Source organism: Nothoprocta perdicaria, unplaced genomic scaffold (genome assembly GCF_003342845.1).
Source record: "Nothoprocta perdicaria isolate Ctin4 unplaced genomic scaffold, notPer1 scaffold_0, whole genome shotgun sequence".
NCBI classification, from domain to species: domain Eukaryota; kingdom Metazoa; phylum Chordata; class Aves; order Tinamiformes; family Tinamidae; genus Nothoprocta; species Nothoprocta perdicaria.
This window is the reverse complement of record NW_020454092.1, coordinates 18,851,365-18,873,855: the sequence shown is the minus strand read 5'-3', so window position 1 is coordinate 18,873,855 and position 22,491 is coordinate 18,851,365. Positions and strand designations below refer to the sequence as shown.

At 42.4% G+C, this 22,491-nt stretch overlaps 1 protein-coding gene across 1 annotated transcript; it reads left to right on the top strand.

Annotated features, from left to right (window-relative positions):
- The first annotated feature begins 1,284 nt into the window (after positions 1–1,284).
- Positions 1,285–20,197, top strand: C8B (complement C8 beta chain). Its single transcript, XM_026034667.1, has 12 exons — positions 1,285–1,416; positions 2,951–3,104; positions 4,209–4,350; positions 5,112–5,253; positions 6,715–6,847; positions 7,738–7,932; positions 10,176–10,416; positions 11,503–11,631; positions 12,727–12,890; positions 15,147–15,300; positions 16,205–16,273; positions 17,895–20,197. Exons 1-12 carry the CDS (start codon positions 1,325–1,327, stop codon positions 18,044–18,046), a joined length of 1,767 nt encoding a protein of 588 aa, XP_025890452.1. The 5' UTR covers positions 1,285–1,324; the 3' UTR covers positions 18,047–20,197.
- The last annotated feature ends 2,294 nt before the right edge of the window (positions 20,198–22,491 follow it).

Below are 22,491 nucleotides of genomic sequence, written 5' to 3'. Positions count from 1 at the left end.
GTCTGAACAACAGTGCTTTTTTTTCTGAGCAGGTCCCACGAGGAGTCAATTAATGGGCTCCTCTGTGTTGTATTGCTGTTCTCGAGGTGCTTAACTCCAAAGACGCCTAAGTCAATCACTTCTTTTTCAGAGACACCGCTGCATAGTCAGAATAGTGTAGTATAAGATAAATATGACACATTAAGAAGTATAACATTTAGCCAGGTAGCTACACTGAGGTTGTCCGTTTTACTGCATTTTAGAGAATATGGGCTATTTTGTCTTCAGCATTTCCCATTCCCATAGGAGCAAATTAAAGTGGAGCCTCTGTATCACGCAAGCAACTGGATGCTTTTTGCCCAGGACAGGCAAGAACTCTGTGATATTAAAAGCCATATTTGCACACTGTTTTGTCCAGTCAGAAATGTGAGCTATCTTCTTCAAAGGACTTTTCTCTCTTTCAGAGATTCAGTATAGAGTAAGACTTACTGTTTTTTTCTCCTTAGGTCTATTGGATCATGAGAGAGAATAACCATTGTGACAGTAGGTAGCAACCACCCAGACCTTTAACTTGCTTCCATGGTCTCAAGGCATCAGGCATACCTGGCTCTGTTTCCTGGCTCAAAAATAAAAGAAAGCACCAAGAAGAAAGGTATAAATAAGATCATTCGGTAGAAAGCACCAAGAAGAAAGGCATAAATTAGATCATTCGGTAGGAGAGAAGGCAGAGAACAGACAGCCTGGAGAAAAGAAACCAAATCAAAACCCTCTAAATAGGAGAAACAATCTCTTCCCAGCCCTCCCTTTGCTCATGAATTTCTAAGTATGGAGTTTGCTCCCTTTAATACCTGTTGCTTTGGTTTTAAAGCTGCATGGACCACTAGATCATCTAATTTGGATGTCTAATCCTAGTAGTTTCCTCTGAAAGACAAATAGACATTAAATCCAGAAATGATTTTATGCTCTTACCTGTTTCTAGAAAGCTATATTTAATTTACTTGTCACCATCCTCCTGACCGTTTCCTTTACAAAGACTTGAGTATTTTATTTCAATTGTTGTAATATTCTTCTTTTTTTTTCAGTGTCTTGAAAGGAGCATTACAAATGAAATTGTAAATTGCTTCCGAGGTGATCTTCATTTTATTCCTCCTTCCCAGCAGAAAGCTGTGTGCTAACAATTACTGAGTTTACCTTGTGAATTTGCCAGGTGGTGGGTCATCTGTTGTTTACTGTGCAGAAAAACGACCTAGTAATTTATCCTTTTCTACTTGAACCGTTTTCAAATCCCCTGGCAGACTGAGGCAGAGCCGAGGCGATTTCTAAGTGCGGGTGGTACCCGGGAGTCATGAGAACATCCCATTCAGCAGTGATTTTGTACACAATCAAACTGTTCCTATTTTCTGCAGTCCTGGGCTTCCTAAATGATCATTGCCTTAGGTAAGTGAGCGTTTCTAAAGAAATATCCGTGCAGGGATATGATAAATGCTAAAATTCAATAACGATTGTCTGCATTTACACTTTATAGTGAATAGTTGCGATCTTAAGCTATTTCTGTACTTCTAGTGAATAGCAAAAGACACTGTTTAAAATTTAGCGTAGTGCAGATGTATCTAATTTTAAAAAGTAATCCTGTTTGTTAAGCTTGATATCATAGAGCACTGAGATTGCATTGTAACGTGGTGGAAATTCGTTTGCTATGCACAATCACTTAACGTGCTCGCTGCCCTAAAGCATTGGAAAGAAGAGGTTCCAGGTTTTGGGGGGCACAGACGTGGAAAGAACTTGACTAATAGTTGTTTCAGTCTCTATTAGCTTAATGCAATTTGGTCTTTCAGAGGACTGTGGTTAATCAGTGACTGTAATGTTTCTGATCTAACTACATTTTTCCACTGTTCTCTGAACTTTGAGCTCTGATTTCACGCATCAGTAGGCTGATGAGTTTTTCTAATTCCTTTATTCCATGCAATTTTAAGGATGCAGTAATAGGAGCCCCTTGCCAGGCATTAGATCATATTTAAAGCTTTAGCTGATGCTATTTCTTATCTTGGTGAAGGAATTGGGGACACCAGTGAGGTATGAAAGGAAAGTAATTGTTTTACTTTAGTTTTATTGCTTACAGGGAATAATAGGTGCTACAAGTAAAGTATTTGTTTGGGATGAGGATTTAACCAGAAATACTGGATCCCTGAAAGACCAGGCAGTGGTTTAGCTGTGGCATCATGGAAGCCTTGAAGCCAGTTGTCCCGTGACTTGGCGAGAGAGTGGTTGGGGTGAAGAGCATGTAAGTTCATTACTGAGATGAATGAGATTGATGAGTTAGTGACTCTTCATGTGAACTCAGAATAGAGTCGAAGTCTAATGTGTCTGCCCAGCTTGAGAAAAAATACCCTGCTTGCCACAAAGATACTTAAGTCTGGTTTTCAAAAATGCTCGGTCTATTTGGGTTGTTTATATTGCGGTTAGTGTCTGTCACGGAGGTCTTTGACCTTGGAGTTGTTCATCATGCCTGACAGCAAGGCACGGAAATACTGCCTGTACAGCAAGCAGCAGGTAAGTGGGGAGAAGGACAGGAATTGATGGTGCAGATTTCTTTGCAGGCCACTTTGCCAGGTTATTTTGCAGGGCTTGTGCAGCTTGAGATGAAGCCCTGGTTGTTGGCATTTCCACCCAAGCTGGCTAAATCAAGCTGCAACCGCCCTCCTGAGTGATCTGCACGTGCTGCCCTCAGGCTCATAGTGCTGTACAGAGCTGGATCTACTCTTGGACATTGAAGAGTGGACAGGTTCCATACAGAATTAAAACCAGTGTGTGGTCAACACTGAAATCTAGAGATTGCATTGAAGAATCAGTGAAGTCTAACAAGAATTAATTATTTTTGGCATGTAGAATTCCACATGTCTAGGTGAAGCTGTTCTGTCCTCACACCTCAGTGATTTCACACGTTGAAGCTGTCGTGTGTTGTTGAATGTAGTGGTGAAAAGGAGCCCCTTGAATTGAGTGGCACCAACGCGAGCCTGGCCAGAGGCAGGTGGGTCCGATCCGTGAGCAGTCTGCCGCAGCCCATCGACTGTGTGCTCTCCAGTTGGTCCTCGTGGAGCAAGTGCGATCCCTGTCAAAAGAAAAGGGTGAGTGTTTGTGATCCAAGCAGGAAGGCTGAGGAAATGTGAGGCAAGACCTTCTCCAGACTTTGTCTTAGTTTGTCCATGGGGTTGGAGAAACAGCTGGGAGCCACCGAGGAAAGCACTCTGTTCTGCAAGTGCTGATGCAGGGAAGGTTGCAAGCATTGGCTTTCAGGTGGCTTTTAGCTCTCTCCAGCTCTTCACCCACCTATTAACATCCCACTGCTGTCCTAGGAAGGTCTGAACCCAGGCTCTTTGGAAAAAGGAGGGAAGCAGAGCCCATCGGAGGGCCACTCCATCCAGTACAAGCATTTTCTTCCAGGAGTCCTGCTAATGTGAGGCATCCTCTCTTCTAATGGACCTTGGTTGACCTGGAGACCCCCAGTGTCTTTGAGGAGTAAAATGTTTTTCCTTATCGTTCAGTGAGCTTTTTCTGCCCAAAGAACCCCATCACACTGAGGTAGTGATGATAGCAGCAGAACGGGCAAAGCATCCTTAGCTCCCTACCATGCCAGGCTGGCTGGAAGGAGCTTTGCTAACAAGCTGGAAGAGCTGTCCTCTGGCCTCAGCCAGAATAATCAGTTCTGGGAGCTGGGCAAAGTGAAGCTTCCTATCAAATTGTTAATCCTAGTAGCTGGAAAAAGGAAGGAGGGATAACATCTTGGATAGAGTAATTGACTATTTCACAGCAGTGTTGTGAGTGGAAAAAAAATCCCTAGCAGTACAGAACACCAAGTGATACCCAGACAGAAAATAACAAGGGATGTCGTTACCACTGTTAATTTACTGGGAGGAAATAGAACTGAATCCTTCCTTACTCTTTCAAAAAACAACACTGTCCTGTCAGGCTCATTTAAACAAGCTGTCAAATAAAAGCAAACTTGCCTTCATCCTTTTCAATCCTTGCCTAGTAAAATTAATACTCTCCCAGATTAGAAACCATCCAAATGAGATACATTAACAGCATCTCATTTCTCAACCCTACCCCTTGCTTTTTCTTATGGCACTACTCTTGGATCAGATCTCCCCAGTGCAGATTTTTATTAACTGGGGAACCATAAAATTTGGGATTTCTATACACATGGGTCAATATCTTTTATTTCTTCACAGTACAGGTTTGCTCGCCTGGAACAACCTTCTCAGTTCAATGGAGATCCATGTGATCAATTTGATAAAGAAACTGAAGACTGTGTTACAAATAGTCCTTGCAGAAATAAAGTTAGATGTGAAGGGTTTGAATGTGCAATTACAGGTAAGCACTTTCTGAGTGAGAAATGATGCTGCTCAGTTGACTTGTGTGATAACAAGTCACACAAGTCACAACACCCTGAATTTAGTGCTTTTACAAGAGTTTTTGCCTGGCTAAAGATACTTTAGAAGTTGACCCAAGTCCATTCATGCTTGTGCTGTGTTTGTATCACTGCTTTGGAGTGACTCTGTTAGCCAGTGTCAGTCCAAAACTTGCTCTAATGATCCCTAAGAGTGAAAGAGTCCAGGAGAAGTTGTCCATGGAACCACAAAGTGGGGAAACACCCAGAGCAGCAGGTTGGTAGGATGCAGCTGGAAAATCTGGTGCTACAATGAAGACACATCCAGTGTGTGGAGCACTCTTTACTGCCTTGTTGGTGCCTGTCTGGTGATGATGGGTCCCCAGCCAGCACCCTTGGGTGCTGAACAGCTTGGGCTGCTGAGACTAAAGCTCTTCTCCTGCCAGTAATGGGCGTCCTCGTCGCTGCTCGTCTTCTCACCTCTGCGACTGCCATCACGTCTGTGCCGACTAAACAACAAAAAAAAATAATTTTGGAGCAAAACTGAGCTGTTGGGGTTTGGGTATTAAGTATGCATATGGAAAATCGCTGATAAGAATTATCTTCCAGGTAGTTGTGAACAACACATTGCAGCAGTCTCTTATTGTGCTTCTAAACTTTTAGAGTGAAGGACTGTGATTTTGCAGTGTTATTGCCAAGAATAGTAGGAGATTATTTCATGAGTAATTTGCACATTGCATCCTAGGAAGATGCATTACGCGGAGGCTGCTTTGTAATGGGGATGATGACTGTGGGGACCAATCAGACGAAAAAAACTGCAAAAAAGTGTTTAGAAAATGTGACCAGAAGATGGAGCAATACTGGGGAATAGAGAATCTGGCAAAAGGGTAAGTCGATGACCTTAACAAGAATCATCTTTTTTAAGGATACAACACATTTTATGAGGCCTCAAACATAAATATTGACCCAGGAAAGGCTGTCACTATCCAGGGATTGTGATCCAATAGTCCTTGGACCGTCCTCCAAAGCCCAGGGGGAAAATTCCTACTGACTCAATCAGTATTTTAGAAAGAGACATGGTGAGTGAAAAACCGGAGCACCCAAGTGTGTGGGGTACACAGCAAATCCTACAAAATAGTATTTCATAGGATTCAAACATGGGTGCAAATAGATCCTGGAAGTGCCTGTGCATGGGCTTTATATTGCCAAAACTTGTGAGGTGAGAGAAGACAGAAGCACAAGTGTCAGACACTTCTAAAATATCTACAGGTATGTGCGTTGCCCTACACTTCAGAAATTAATTGGCGAGATGGATTCTATATTCCAATTATTTTGCAAAGATATAATTAGCCTGAGGCCTAATTCAATGTGTGAGGAGCGGGAATGTCCTCAGTGCCTTTAGGAATCAAGAGACCACTTAAAATTGTGGCTTTGAAATAAAACACAAAGGAGGGTATATTAATATCTGCGCAGACAGTTATATCATTCTTCAACATCTTGATTTGCCTAAACTCTGAACTTAACTATGGATTTGTATTTTGCACTGTGTTAGTCTTGACACAGCCAAAATTTCCTGGAGAAGCTTCTAACATTATTGGAAGATGGTAGAATTTTTGGCCTTTGCTTGAATGGGGCAGGATTTAACCCATATATGCATAAGCACCAGCTCTGTGGGGATTTAAATCCATATCTGTGTGGATATCCAGCTTGCACAGACCCAGTTTATGGCAACTTTCTGTAAGATTCGACTGGGTGAAGAGTCATCATCTCTCATTCAGTGAGAAACACTATTTTTTACTTCAAAAAGGAAGAAAAAATAACATAGCAAAGAAATAATGATAATTTCTCTCTCTATCTTGGGAGCCGTGGCTGCTGTGCTTGTCGTTGCTGAAGCTTTGTACTTCTGAGTTTAATCAAAATTAAAAATAATGTCAGACAATTATAGAAACATGCTTCGCATCGCTTTGAAGCTACAATTGCTCTGTAATATGCTTTTAGTGGACTCCCCTGCTTTTCATTTTGTTCTAAAATTAGAATTAATATTTTACAGCTTCAGAGACATTATCATGCAAGTCTCTCTCTCCAGAACAAGGAGGGGCAGATCTAGCAGAGACCTGAGAAACTAACAGTGCAAGAAATGAACTGTTAGCAGTGTTTTTGTGAATTTTTTGCTAATACCTCTTCTTATTATTTGAGTATGAGTTTGTGAAGATTAGTAGCATGGCTTGTGTGGCAAGGAAGCCTCAGCCAAGCAAACATCCTTTTGCTCTTTTCTCAGCCATGTTATTTGTTCTGCAGCCCTAAATCCATGCTAAACTTCATGTTTTGCTGCTGTGATTCTTATGCAGGTTGAATATTTTCACAAATGAGTTGGAAGGATCCGTTCTTGATCACAGGTACTATGCGGGGGGATGTTCTCCCCATTATATTGAGGACACGAGATTTAGAAAGCCGTACAATGTAGAAAGATACACCCCAGAGGTAAGTGTCAGATTCTTCTTCTGTAAATAAACCTACCTATTCACCAAGAATTTAGTGCATACTGCCATTGAAGCTTCATTCCTAAATCATTTTATAAACATTATAAAATGTGCAAGATCAGGTGGAATAAGACTGGATTTAGTCTTACGTCTAGAATGTCATCGTGCCACATTCTGTATGAACTGGGACAAGTTCCCTTAAATGATCTGTGTGAACTGAAATAGATGGACACATTCCCTTGGCCTTCTGATCACAAAAGCTGAGCGTAATCACCCCTCTTCCATCTATACCAGATGAAATAATCCAGTGAGAGTTGTGGCATTAAATTTCAACAGAATTGTAAAGTACCCGGAGAAACCCACTATGAAAAAGCTCTCAAGCTATGAACATGCATCAGCTTAGTATAGAAAGCACACTGTATGCATTGTGTGAGAGCCTAGACACCTTCATATTTTCTGTAGAGCTTAACTGCCTGCATTGGGTATCAAAGACCTACTTCAAGCATGTCATATATTTGGCCTCATTGACTTAGCAAGATATTTGTGAATGTTGCCCATCAGGAAAGCGCTTTCTCTTCAAATTTTAAACTTGTTTAAACTTTCAGTGATGCCTATGCTTAAGATTTCTGTTTCTTTGCATAAGATTGACTTAGAGTAAGCCTCAGGTCCCTGCAGTGTGGAGGAGATAGTAGCTTTCCTGCTGCTGTAAATGAAGCATTCTTGAAGTCCTAGTGTTAACAATAATGGTGCTTTGCAATTATAAAAGGCTTCTCATCTTCAAAGTGCAAGTTTTAATTCACAAGTATATTTGTGTTTGTACTCCCTCCCCATGCTTCAGGTATACAATCACTGTGCAGGAAACAAATTGTGTTGTTTTTGCTTTCTGTTTAGACCAAAGGCAAATACGAATTCACACTGACTGAATATGACTCCTACTCAAATTATGAAAGTAGTGTCCTGAAGGCAAAAGCTTCACAGTCTAGCTTCAGCTTTGGTATAAATCTGTATTTCTTTGAACTTGGTTACAGTTCTAATGACAGGAGGTTCAAGAAGTTCTTTCAAAGGATGAAAAGATTTTCTTCAACTGTAAGTACCATTCCACTTAATTCCCTACCACCACGTTCTCAGCTGCTTGTGTGTATATCAATTTGATCCCCCTCATCAGGTCAGCAGCCGTGACTAGGATAAATGAAGTCTTTCCTCCTGATGGGATTTTGCAGTCTGTATTGGTGAAGGGCTTGGCCACAGCTCCTTAGCTTGTGTTTATAGAACCCGGGAGCTTTTCCATTGACAGGGACCAGGCTGCTCTAAAATCAGTTGAGATTGAGTGCAGTCCGTCCAGTGAGTTGTTGGGCATCCATGGTTAAGATAAGAGAATGCACCAGATCAGACCAAGGGATTTCATCTCCCTTAGTGATGAGCAGCAGATGTCTGGAAAGAGGGAAAGAACACGTGAGCCTGGCTAGTAAAGTCATTTAAGAAAATGAAACAAAGAAATGCTTTTAAATGGCCTCCCCTCCATGCGGCAAAAGTGCTAGTAGGAGATGTACAAGCTGCACTTCTGATCAGGTCTCCGTGCTGCACACCAGCAACAGGATGTGGTGCACATTGAGGTGCCAGCCATCAGAAGGTTCATACCAGCCCCAGGGCTTCAGAAGTGACTCCCCCAGTTGGGCACTGTTCTCTCATCAAAGAACATAAAACAGGACGTTCGTTGCACTAGGCAGATGCTGCTTAAAGGGAAGCCACAATGGTAATGTTTATTTGAGCTGATGAACCTGGGAGTCCAGCATTCCCAGTGCCTACAGGGTGAGCTTCACTGGGGCATTTGGAGTTCAGGGTGAAAGAAGAGCAAATGGGACATTTGGAGGTTCTGGAATTTCTGTGCCTGTAAACACAGTCCAAAAGGCAGTCTGCAGCGTGGATGGCCGTTGCCTTTGCAATCACTGCAGGGTCCCATCTCGCATAGGAAGAGTCATTCCTCTTTTAGGTGGGCTCAGCAAGACAGGAGCTGTCACTTTAGTAAATGATAATGCAAACAAAGAGGCTAAACCATTCAACTGTAGGGCAGCCTTGACAAAAATGTAGAATGAAATTGCTAGCAGGCCGTCCGCAGGTTTAATTATAGACCAACACATGCCATTTTACTTTGGTTGTTGTGATATATCTGCTGCATGCGTCATTTATCAAGGGGGGACAGGCACAACACAAAATATGGATGGCACAATCAGAGATTTGGTCGTAGCTGTTATCTGATGCACAATTTAAGCTGGCTAGAGACATTTTAATCTATAACTCCTAGGGCTGTTTTATGAGATTAGTTTTGGGCTTGTGGACATCATCATTTGATTTCGTCTTTCCATCTGTTACTGCTGTAAACAAACTGAGCTCTTGTCAATGGCTAAATAGTAGCACTCATCTGTGTCTCTCCTCTCAGTATACAGGAATGGGAGTGTTCCTTGTTGCTGTTAAATTTGCATTTGCTTCCAGCAGTTGGGCACTATTCCAGGGAGTCTACTAGAGACACTATCCGTGATGATATCTGAAGTATATGAGAAGCATTTTTAATAAATATGCAGGAAGAAACTCAGTGCTAAATCTTAATTTTATTATTTAAAGATGCAGAGTTTTACATTAAAACCCTATTAATGTGCTTATCCTGCTGACCCAAATAACTGGACACTACATTCCTTGAGACATGGCAAAAGACATTTTCTGTTCCTAATTTTTATGCTAGAAAGAGGAAACATAAAGATATATATATATGTGTATACACACATGTCTGTGTGGATGCACAAAAGAGTGTGTGTGTGTGTGTGTGTGCATGCACAGAAGTGTGTTTTCCTCTTTTCCTTGCATTTTGGCAGGTTCAGTGGAGTATAGGTGTTAATCTGAGTCAACCAGAAAATGACAGTTTCACAGATAAATCAATATGACTCCAAACTTCAAAATGTGAAGGACTGGTTGAAAGTGTTAGGGGTAGAGTGCTCTCCTGGGATGCAGCTTTTTTCCTTGCACCTTCAGTCTATCAGCAGAGTCTTGCAAATGGGTGTCCCCATGTCCTACCTAGTTGAATGCCTGAGCTATCACCTAATCTGTACTGGGTGTCTCTCCCTCTCCCTTCTCTCTAATAGACTGCATCTCTATCCTCATCTCAGAAACTAATAAAAGTTTTGGGGAGAAGTTGCGAGGTTAAAAAAAAAAATCCAATTGTTAAACTGATAAATCCTGACCAGTGCAAGTGTTTAATGGCAACGAATCCCACTTTGTCAAGAGAATCACATCCCTCATTTCCTTTGCATTCTCTTTTGTGCCTGCATCTCGTGCAGTCCAGCAAATTCATCCACGCCCGCTGCGAGCTGGATGTTGCTGTTTATAAGCTGAAGCCCCGGGCGCTGATGCTGCATTACGAGTTCATGCAGCGGCTCCAGCAGCTGCCCTCCGACTACAGCTACGGCCAGTACAGAGAGCTCTACAGGGACTACGGGACCCACTACATCACTGAGGCCACCGTCGGTGGCATCTACGAGTATACGTTAGTCCTCAACAGTGACAGCCTCCAGAAGGCAGGTATGTGCATGTGATTCTTGTGAAAAAAGGCTTGGGGCCAGATCCAGCCTTTCTGTGTGAACACCCTGCTCTAGGCACCCAATGATGATTCACATTTAAGGACAGAAAAGAGAAGGTGGAAGAAGTCAACAACGTTTCAAAGAAAGCCTGCAGGAGATAAAGGAGGAAACTGTTTTATGGCTGCTGCAAAAAGAGCTTGGTTTCCAAAGCATGCACAGCATCGTGGCTTCATCTGGCTCTCAAGCTGTGCATACTGTGAGCTAGGAAAAGGCTCCTGGAGTGAATATTTTCTACAATGCTTCTTGGAAGCTGACAAGATGTGTAGATGAATGAGCCATGTAGCCTAACTCTTTTGTTAACTTTGCAAACCTTCAACCAAGTTCTTTTTATGATGCCTTTCAGATGACAGTTTTGAAACACCTTTAGCCTCAGAGCTTTTCCAGAATGTAGGAAACAGTAAATAATTTGCTGGGTGACTCTTTTGTCTGACATTGCTCTTGCTCTTTGACTCTAGCTTCCTTTTTCTCAAGAAATGATGATCGCTGTGTGGGATAGAACATGGTGTGACATTAATCAATAGCTGCACTCTTTTATTTATTCATTGGCATGGGAGACTGAGGAACTGCCTTTGCGCTCTGTTTGCAAAAGCATTTAGTGGACTCTGCTGTGCTGCACTCAATCCGTTTGCTTTTCTTCTGTCTACGAAGTTACTAGGTTATGCTATAGTCAGATACAGCCCAGAGGGACAGAATTTAAATTTGCCTTTCAGATACATTCAAAATATTAGCATGCTACTATGTCCAATTTCTCAGACATTACCAGGGCCCATCACAAGCAATATTCAGTTGTGCACATGAAATAATGTGCATTTTTGTTTGTGTTAAATGCTGTCCAAAAGTGAATGCTGACCTGAATCAGGATCCTCAGTATTTCCAGCCCTCCCCAGTTTTGGGATGATTTCTAAGTTCTTGCAGCCATTTGATAGCTTAGATAGAATAAGGGGATGGTGAAATAAAAAATAGTAGAAGATTCAGCAAGTAGAATGGTTTTATTTATAACACTGCAATGTTTTGGTGTGCTTTTAAGGTTATTCTCTGAGCGACGTCCAGAAATGCGCTCAACATGGCTTTAACGTTGGTGCAACTATCAAAAAAGTCTTTGTTGGTTTGGGAGTGACTGATGGCACCTGTAATTCCCTTTTAAGAGAAATTGGAGGTAAGCATGAGATGCTTTTTGGGGGTTAATTTTTAGTCTTTTTCATAATGAAAAGAAGGTTTAATGATCTTGCCCACCTGAAGCACCTCCCCATGCCCTGCTCTGAATCTGTTGGCCAACCTCAGCCAAGTTTAATAGAGAAGTAGACATCTCAAAGCTCTTGTTTTCTTGCAATAATTTCTTTGTTGAACGGAGAAGAAAGATCTTCTCAGTGCCCCCTTCTTCCTAGGGAAAAACGGGGGCAGATCAACCTTTATGGGGTTGAGTGACCAATGCACACACCAGTGTGCTACTTGCTACACTTTCTTCACTGCAAGAGGATACAGCTGAAGATAGGTGGAGGAAAACTGGTAATTTTAATGGTGGTGAGGAGCTTTGTGCTGTGGAAGGACCTTCAGCATTGTAGGTGGCAAGAAATCAGTGGAATGAGAAAGGGTACATGAGAGGAGGATGGGGTCATTGTTGCAAGGGAGCAAGGAGAGCAGGCGTCAGGGGTTCTGTGGCTTGTAAGAGCAATCTGAACTTTATATTATGACATTTTACCTTCCGTTTCTCAAATGAAATAAGTCTGTACTCATAAAATGAGCTTCATGTATTAGTGGAATTTGATCTCACCCGACTAAAGTAAGCAGGACTTTGACTCCTGCCTGCAGCGGGAGCAGACACAGTCCTCCCTCCGGGTGTCACAACCTGGATTTTTTAAGTGCTTTTTGAGTGTACCCACACAGAAAGATCCTGATCCATTAGCTCATGATCTAATTACCTTATGGTGATCTTCCAGGCTTTGAGTTAATCTGCTTAATGTTTCTTTTGACATCATTATAAAAGAAAGACAGAAAAGCCACAGTCTGAATAGCACAGCCCTTCTTCCAGGCAGACTCCCATAGGATTGAGCCCTGCTTGTTCAGGAAGATGGGGAAAAATTCACTTGAAGGTGGCAATTGATTTGGCCACAAGTATTTGGCACACGTCTGGCCTTTCTCCTCTCCATTGAATGGGTCATTCACAGGGGTGTTTTGCTGTTGATATCTTATTTGCAATCCACAAAGAAACATCTGTGAAGAATTGACCCATTTTCTGGCCGTGTGTTTGCAGACAGCACCTACAGAAAGCAGTATGTGGAAGACTTCATCGCCCTTGTGCGTGGAGGAGCAAGTGAGCACATCACCACGCTGGCTCACAAAGACCTGCCGACCGCTGCACTAATGCAGGAATGGGGAGATGCTGTGCAGTACAACCCCGAAATCATAAAGCTCAAGGTACTGTGTCTATCAGTTCACTCAGCCTCACTTAGCAAAGTGCCTTGGAGAAGTGTGTGTTCACATAAATGGGATTTAAAAAAAAAAGACAGGGCAATTTCTAAGGCAGTTATTAGAACTGTATTGTGTAACATAGTGCCTCTGAGAACAGATATTTGGAGGATCTCAGTTTTGTTGTAATAAAAAGCGTGGTGTAGTTGAAAGCACGTAAAGCAAACAGAATTTTTCCTCTTTCTAATCTGACTGTGTGGTTATGATCCCCTGCTGCCTATGAAGCAACAGACTATCCTCTTTTCTTCTTTATCAACATATTGCTTATCAGAAAGATAGCTGTTAGCCTAAGCAATAGAGTTTAATATGAAGGCCTCCTTTTCTTCAAATTTCTCCTGTCTTCCCTGATTACCAGGGACTATTTAGCAATAATTGTGTTTGATTCAGGATGTCTAGAAGTTCACCCTAAGTGCCTGGATGCTGTGCAGCTTAACTAAACCTTAAAAAATAAGACACTGGCTTCGAAGAGCCAATGTTTTTTGATCCTGAGCAGATTTAGAAATATAAAGGAGTATAAAAGTAAAATGTGAATGGAAGTATGCTGCAGTTCTACCTCTGCACGTTCAATGTCAGAGTAAATTCACTCTAAGTTTGAGTGTATAAAGTCCAAGAGAATGTGCTTTCAAAACCAGAAATTGGACTGATAGTGGTAGAAATCGGTTTTATTATTATGCAGTTGTTTTTATAATAAAATAAAATTTTGTGCAAAAGTGTAGTTGTAAAAGATGTTTGCTTCTCCTTGAAATTTCTTTATTTCATTAAAAAATAAGAGCTCAATTCCAGGAAATTTCAAGAAAAGCAAAAATCAGCAATTTGGAAATTCTGCCAGTGCCCATCTGCCACTTGTTTCGATGTGATTTTCCAAAGGTCCTGGTGAACTGTGGATAGATATTCCTAAAATGTACAGTGAGGTCTCTCAGCAGGAGGAAACAGAAGGGAAATCTTCCACGCAAGATCCCACTTAAAGAAAATCCTCACACAATAAATTGCGATGTTCCTCTGGTCTTGCCCTTTGGTATCTAGCCTGACATCCATGACCACACTGTCCAGTGAAAACCACAGCCTGATGCAGTCTGGATTTACTATCTATAATCTTTCATTTCCATACTGATATCCCTGTGGGGCTTGAAGATCAAAAACACCAGCCGAGTGTGACTAAATGTCAGACCAAGAATGCTTAGTTAGGGAAAACTAAAGCAAATCAGTTCATAAATCATCCGCTGAAGGGACTTGGCAGGTCAATCTTAAAGCATTTCCTTATTTGTATGATCTGAATTCACAAAGCCAAAGTATGGATCACGGGTAATTGATGAAGAGTGAATGTAGAGGAACAGGAAAAGATGTTTTTTTCTTAAAATACTCTTCTATTTCTAGTAGCTTGAGCCTGTCAAAGCAATGCTGTTATCTTTCATGCTTACTGTATTCCAGGGGCCTGTGTAGCAGATCTGTTATGTAAGTAGCTGTATAGCAAGGATGGGAACTTGGGATGGATCCTGTAATAATGTGGGCCAATGTTTTCTCACCAGCATTAGTGGATGTGTGCCAATTATAGGCCACACTCAAGTTTTTTGGAAAAAAAAAATAAGCAGCCAAAGTCTCTCTTTTTTCTACTGTATGATGTTCACTGCATGGTGCATCCCCTTATTTATCAACTAATGCAAAGACCACTGAGCCTGTCTGTGGTGTTCGTAGATGAAGTTCACAGTACACTCCCTTTTGAAGGCAGTGGAAATCCTTTCTTTGCTTCAAAAAACAGACGATCGGCCTTGAAGTACAGAAGTGGTTAAGTTAAAAGGGGAAATAAAAATGCCCGTGAATACCATAAACGTGTGGCCCTTCAAAACAGCCACCTGAGGACCGAAGGAACAGGTTTGTGGGTGGATTTTGGAGATCCTTTTTAAGTCGTAGTAAGGGAGCACTCACTGAAAGTATGTTTGATCAAATCTGCTTTAAAATGTCCAAGTTAAGGAAATGGATGGGAAAACATGTGAGGCCTTGCCCTGTTTTGCAACTACCTCTATAGCTGTCGTTCTTCATTATGCATTTGAACTGTATCTGGTATTAGAAAACAGAAGAAGGGACCCTGTATTTCTGATGCTGCTGCCTTGTTGTTTACTTGCTTTGCACAGCCACTGATGAGAAACCTGCACAACACGCACACCGTGTTGAATTTGGAAATAAATGTGGTTTCTTTCCTCCTGTTAGGCACAGCCTCTGTATCAGCTGGTGACTCCAACTGACTTCGCTAATGCAATGGCCATAAAAGCAAATTTGCAACGTGCTCTGGAGGAGTTCGCGCTGGAGAGCAGTTCCTGCCGCTGTGCTCCATGTCGTGGCAATGGCATCCCTATCCTGAAAGGTGAAAGATTTTTCCATCTTGGAAGGAAGCTTGGCTAGTAATGTGCCCTTGGGTTCTCTTATTATTCCTGTTTTGAATAATGACAAAAATGTAAGTAGCTCTTTTTGGCCACTCTTTACCAAAGACACTAAAGTCAAGGACTGTAGGAGTGATCATCTCTCTCAGTTTTGTGGAGAAATTTGTTCCCGTCTCAATTATGCATTAAAAAGTTGATGTCTTTGTGTCTCCTCCTTTGCTTTTAAGATTGCTTCCATCTTCCTAGAGCAGAACCTACTGTCTCAACATTAATTAGTGTTTGTAAAAGTGTTTCGAAGATGAAAAGCACCATCTAAGTGCCAGGCACTGTTATCACTGTCACCTCCCCCATCTCTAAAGCTGCCCTCCTTTGGAAGCAGACTGTGATTTAAAAATGAAGGAGAAAAATAATTAAATTGAATCAAAACCACACTGCCTAAACAGAGATGCATGATGTGATGAGAGCTTGTAACAAAAGGACCATTTTTTCAAGTGCCTAATTCCTATCTGCATCTGCACAAGTCCTGATGAGAGTCATTATCATCTAAATGAATCTAATGCAGAAACGATTGCTTCAGGTACCAGCTAGTTGATTGTAGCACTTGGAGGATTCCGCTCATGATTACCCTTGTTTAAGTAACTTCTTCAGGATTTGAGTTGTGTTAGCATTTCATTTAGGGCCTTCTCAACAAGAGGCTTTACATGACCTTTATTGTTAGCAAGTGGAAGCTCTGCTCTGGGGTCAAGCTGTGGGAAGCACACACCAGTCCTGGAAACCCATAGCAGTCTGCTCCTTCCTCACGGATGAAACACTGAAAAGAAATGGTTGTCTGTGGGGAAATGAGGCTTGAAGTGAAGTCTGTAATCCCACATCTCTGCTTGCTTCTAGGAACCAAGTGCGAATGCTTGTGTCCCCTTGGCTATAGTGGCACTGCCTGTGAGGTCACCAGGAGGGAAGGTAAGAAGGATCTGAAGACCGAGGAAAGGAGGGGCAGAGTGGCCCTGGTAAGAGGGACAAGGAGAAGGCCAGTGCTATGTGCCCATATCTCCTGTCTGCATTGCCAAGAGAGCACAAGAAACCACCATATGGTCTTCATCTGTGCAGCCAGCTCTAACTTGGGTCCGGATAGTGCCAGCTGGATGTGGGAATGATGCTGGGGGAGCTGACTGGAGATGTCGCTGATGCAGGGGGAGAACCATGCCCAGGGTTGGCCCTTCTCAGTCTGCTCAGCCCCATGCATGTGGTTGTGCTCCTGCAAACTGGCAAATGGGCTTTGGCCAGGAAACTCCAGCGGAGGCTGGTGGTGAGGGAAAGGCTATGGGCAGACAGCGAGAGGAGCCGGTCTGATCGACTCAGAACTGACAGCATAGCCATGAGCTAGTTGATTATGACCTACAGCTCGTAATGCAGTGGAAATGGAATTTAGCAGCAAAGTCTAATCCTCTCTTGTACTCGAAAGGAGGTGACTTTCAGCTCTGTAAGCCTTCCTTGAAAGTATATCTAGTTTACAGACCAGGGCAAGCCCCAGGTCTCCTCCAACAAGTCAGTCTCTTTAGTTTGTCTCTTTGATGCAGCCATTATGTTGCAAAATGGTTTTTTTTTCAGATACTCCACCATGCATTTTAATCTTAAAATCTTATTACATTGTTTTGCATCATTTACTAATGTTTTCTGGCCCCTTTGCATTGTTTCTCTCTTCTGAGTGATGTTCTTAACTCCTTCTGGTTTAGAATGACCCGTGAATTTAATCATTCTGCTGTTTACTTCATACAGGTCATTAATTCACATGCTAAATATGACCAGTTCTCGGGCATCCAGAGCTCTGACACCATCCCCCAGTTAGATGCAGTACATTTATCATCACCCTTTGTTTACCTGTTTCATTCTGCATGACTGTGTCCTATCCAGAGCTGGCTGAAATACATTTCTAAGACAAGATTTCACAGAGCAGAGGGTCAATTTCATGGGTGTTTCTAAGCAAGGCCGTGAAGTCTTAAACTACGGAGTCGCTTACACCTTGTTCCACTCTGCTTCCCACACGTGTTATCACATGCAGCCCTCCCAAAGACTCGCATCCATCCACTTGTCAAGCCAGGACTTCCTTCTTCGCTCCCGCTTCCTCCTTCTGTGCAGAGCCTCCACATTTGCCTCTGTGATTCTCAGGACTTTGAATTTCTGTCACTCACATGCTCAGGGGCCAGAAGAAAACAGTGTAATAGGAAAAGCAATGGGTAGAAAGCTGAATATTCAAGCTGTTGTTCATTGAACAAGAACATGCTAACATTTCCCCTAGCACCTCAAAGGGTGGTTGACGCGAGTTGCAAATCTAAAGCTAATTGATATTTTTTTCCCCTTGTCCCTGCTGTATATAGTTTGAACACGCACCAGAAATGTTCAGCCATAAAATGTATCTTTAAAATGATCGTTTGCTGCTAATGACTCAAGTATATTCTTAGTGGTATGGACAGGGGCATATCTGTTTGTGTTTAAATCTGATTCATGGAAGCTGACAGCTCTTTCCTGTGGAAGGAAATGCTTTATTCTGACCATCCTTTCTGAATTATGTTTTTTCCCCTAGATGCTGCTGTTAGCGGGAACTGGGGCTGCTGGGCGAGCTGGTCGGCCTGCTCTGGAGGTCAGCGATCGAGAAGGCGACAGTGCGACAACCCGGCACCGCTCAACGGTGGCTCCTCGTGCTCGGGGCCAGATGTTGAGACGGCCACTTGCTAGAAGGAGCTATAAAGAACGCACACGCAAGACATGAGCGGGTTACTAATTGAGTGGAAAGACGTTAGCTCACTGGCTTATTAAGCTAGCTTAGCTCCGCTTGTGGGTCTCATTTTAGGTGCATTGAAGTCAGAAAAAAATCAGAAGGCCTTGGGACCTGGGTGTGCGTTATAGACCCTGTCTGCTGGACATGATTTCCAATGGGATTGAATGTGCTTACCCTTCTTACCATTTTGACTTTATTGCAATGGGTTAATTGAGACAAGCTTCATCTCCTGCATTGTTTCGTAGCTGTATGATTACAAGTTTTAATCTTTTGTTTCTGAAGGCTCTTTGAGATAAGAAAAGACTGTTTGATCTAACATGCACCAGAATGTGGGCTAATACACGGCTTCTCTGAAGACAGCTGTGACATGTGGAGCAAAATACAGCACATTAAAGTCTGAATCTCGATGAGCACAACAGTATCTAATGTGACATTTAAAGCAGCTCTACCTCACTACCCCAGTTTCCTACTTTTTTATTTAACATAGTGTCTGTCATGTTTGCGATTGCCTTGAAGGAGCAGAAACTGAGTTGTGAAGAATATTCTGGAGAAACCAAGGTATTGGCCTATAGATCAGTTGTGTTCTTAGCACAGAGATGAGCTTCAATCTGTGGATTTCTGAGGCAGAGCAAATATCTCAGGTACATTGATGTAGTTGGTTCTTGGAAAGAGGAGGGAAGGGGAGAGGGGGGGTGGATTGGAAAGCAGCTGCTGTTTGGGAATATTGAGGGTAGGAGGGGCAGGAAGGGTTGTACCTCATGAACCATGACCAGCAGCTGTCACCCCAGGAGTCAGGACCTTCCGTAGAAGCAGGATAAGCAGCAAGCTTTTATGTAGCTCTTTGGCACAAGCAGAATACATAGGACATTTTGGAACAAAGATAATTATGCACCGCTCAAGTTTTCCACCCTTTGCAACTGCTTCTGCCCAAAGCTGGCTCTGGTTCAACTACCTCTGCCCAAAGCTGGCTCTGGTTCACCTGTTGATTCCAGGAAAACCTGCTGTATTTCAGCAGATATGTTGCTCTTGTAGTCAGGTTAAGGCATCTGAGACAGAGAGAGTTCTCTGTGAAGCAAGCCAAAGCCAAATGAATGGCCTGCCCTTCGTTTGGTCTGAAGTCATGGATCAAAATCCGTCTTGAAGAGAAGAGGAACTTGGAGAACTGTGCGAAAGGCCAACCTGGGTGGCTTTGTCCAGGGACTTCTTTCTCAATGCTTTTTTGGTTTGTGATTTTTGCAGAGACATTCGTTGTGGGCATGCTCTAAAATAACTAGTGATAACTTTACTCCAGGAGAAGGATATAGTCAGTACAAAGGTTTTCATGAGTGTTTTCTGTTTTCTAGCTTTTACAAGGTCAAGCAGTCTTCCAAGGGTTTTTAGCAGTGCCGTTGATGATGATGGGTTGGTATCACCAGTTTCTCTTCTTTCAGGCTGACATTGTCTTAATGTAATTCTTGCAAGAGCAACTCAGCCTCTCTGACATTTGAACAATGAAACATTCATTTAGTTTTCGTTCGCAGGCCGCCTCCACACTTATTGACAAGGTTTCTGTGACAGCTTTAAGAAAGGAAGAGCACATTGCATATGTAAAAGCAGAGTGCTCTGTACTCATAATGGGCTACATAATTGACCTGCCAGCCCAAAACATTTCCGTTTTGCGCTGTGTAACTATTATCGCTTTTGTGTGATGGAGATTTGCCAACAGGCTCATGGAGTCATGGTCAAAGAGGTCACTACTTATGCTAAATATAGTGTTCCTTAGTGGTTTTTGGCTGGGCTATGAAGGCTCTGTAACAGGGAACACTGGTCACCAATTTTGAACAGCTCGTGGAAAGCATATCTAGGAAAGCATGTCCTGTATTGCAGTTGCCTGCCCTTATTGAGAAGCGTCGATGTGATCTAAGGAACTTGTTTTCTGGTGGGCAAATTGTCTTTTGTAAATTGGATCACCTCTGCTGCTCAGCAAGCTGTGGGAATCAGTCTGTGATTGATGTCAATGATCAGTCCAAATGATGACCAGATGCACCACCCTAGTGTGTCTCTCCCTTACTTCTGCAAGCATGGACACATGTAGTGACCTGAATTGGAACTGTCCCCTGACCAGAAAAGTCAAGATTTTTTGAAGTGGCAGGATGAGGATCAGCAGGAGAGTTTGACTGAAGAGTGATTTCCATCATGGGTTAATACTGAGCTCATAGACCCTACAAGCCTCCCACAAAGGACATAACTTTATTTTGTCCTTGTGATTTTATGCTTTGTTTTAACTAACGAGTGATTTATTATGACCTGGAGAGTAATAAAAAATACAATGCTGAAGCTTTTAATGTTTCATTTTGGTACGTGTTAAATTTTGCTACCACCTTTTAATGGTGTCTCTCGCTTCTTTGGAGGTTTAGATTAAAAACCCACGTACAAAAACAGGAGAAGGCTGCAGACGAGAAGTTTGCATGCTCTGCAGTGGTGGCATTTCTGTAGGCCATTTCCAGGCTTAAGACTGCTATTTTGATGGGCTTCTTACATCCTATGCTTTATCCCTAGCCTAGACCTAGTGTGTCATCTTAATACCTTTACTAACCCAGAGAAATGGGCATCTTTAAATGTGTAGTAGTTCTGCATCAGCTTTGTCACCTGTGCCCCAGCACTGCTCTGATTCTGTAGTTGCCCATGGATATGCAGTTTACTTGTGAAAAATAATGTCAGTAAATCCAGTGAAGAAACTGTTTTTTCTCCATCTTTCTTCTCGAAGACACTGCTGCTGTGATGTGTGCTGGATCCTGTAAATAAGGCTTTGGGAGCTGCCAAAATAGTAATTTTGGTAAGTTGTAATTGTCACGTCTTAGGATGGGAAGATGAGATTGGTCTCCAACTTGGTTTCATTTTTCTCTCTGTTTTTTCATGCTGTGTAGACATTTTATATTTGTCTTTAAGGCTGGGACATCATCTAAGCTGCAACTCAGGATTTGCAAACTCCAGCTTGTGGCTGCAGTGTTTATAAATTACAGGATTTATAAGATGCACGGGAGGTTCTCCTGCTGTACTCTGCTGCCATCCAGGCCTGTGAGTAAATGTAGAACAGAAATCTGGTTTACAGAAAAAGTAAGAGGCTCAGAGACTGAGAGGTTTTCTTGAAAACTGATAGGCAAGTCCAAGTAGAGGGCCAAACATGACCCAAACTCCCATCTCCTTGTTCCTCTTCTTTCAATAGAGACCCCAGGGAGCATCCAATGAAACTTCTACTTTCTGGTCAAATTATATCTTCAGATTTTCTTCCTCTCTTAATGTTCCCTTGCTCAGGTAAATCAGCAGGGCTAGAGGTGATGAACATTTGATGAACATTTATCAATGTGATATACGTTTATTGAATGTGTACCACATTTGGTGAACGTTTATCAAATATGGTATAATCAGCCATAATGAACACTTGTTTCTTCTGTTACTTGTAGTGCAGTGTGTGCTATCGCACTGCGTTGGGCATGATACAACATCCCAACAAAAAACAGTCCCTCCCCAAACTCTAAAGAATCTAGCTTTTGTTTCCATTTGTTTACTTTTTTTTTATTGCTAAGACTGAACGTTTCATTTTTCCATGTATGCCTGCATTGCACTGTATACATACAAAAAGAAAGGCAGTGATTTCAGATCTACTTCTGCTGAGGAATCCTTGCTTGCTCGAAAATCCCAGCCTGGAGGGACTGGGGCGTCCAGGTAGTCGGCATGACATTGACCCCGCGGTAGGAAGCGGCTCCGTCTCAAGCACTGCCCTTATCTACTCCCCTGTTCGCCGGTTATCTGGAGCCTGCACCTTGCAACCTCAGGTGTATTGTCATCCATCATTTGCTCTTTTCTTTCGCATCCTGCTTCCTCTCTGCCCTTCCTTTGTTAATAACCCGGTTTGCCTATATCCATAAAAATATCTGATTGTGATACCATTTATCCAAAGCACCATACATCCATCATGTACTTATGAGAGAGATAAACAAGGTCTCCTGGGAAATATGCCGCGAGAAATATATAGGATAAATAACTATATCAAATGTGTGTCAGCATGCAAGGGGGGAAAAACCCATTCATTAAAACCAGGGTGGAACTACACTGTTTTATTGTTGCCTCTGAGCTTTTAGTTTAAGAAAGAAACCTACTTCTTGCTACTTATCTCGCCTAGCACAACTCTCACGCTGGCCACTTCAGCATGAGATATATTAACTCTGTTGACTAGCATTGTAAATGTGTAATTGCTCATAATCTTTCTCTTTTCTTCTTTTTACAGACCTTGCAGGCAGCTTCTTCCAGCCTTTCAGCTTCCGCTTCCCTGCTGCTGAGTTTCACCAAGGGGATAGAGCGGAGACCGGGATGAAGCGCAGGGTTGGATGGAGCGGGAAGTGGGGGGCTCATAGCAGGGGGT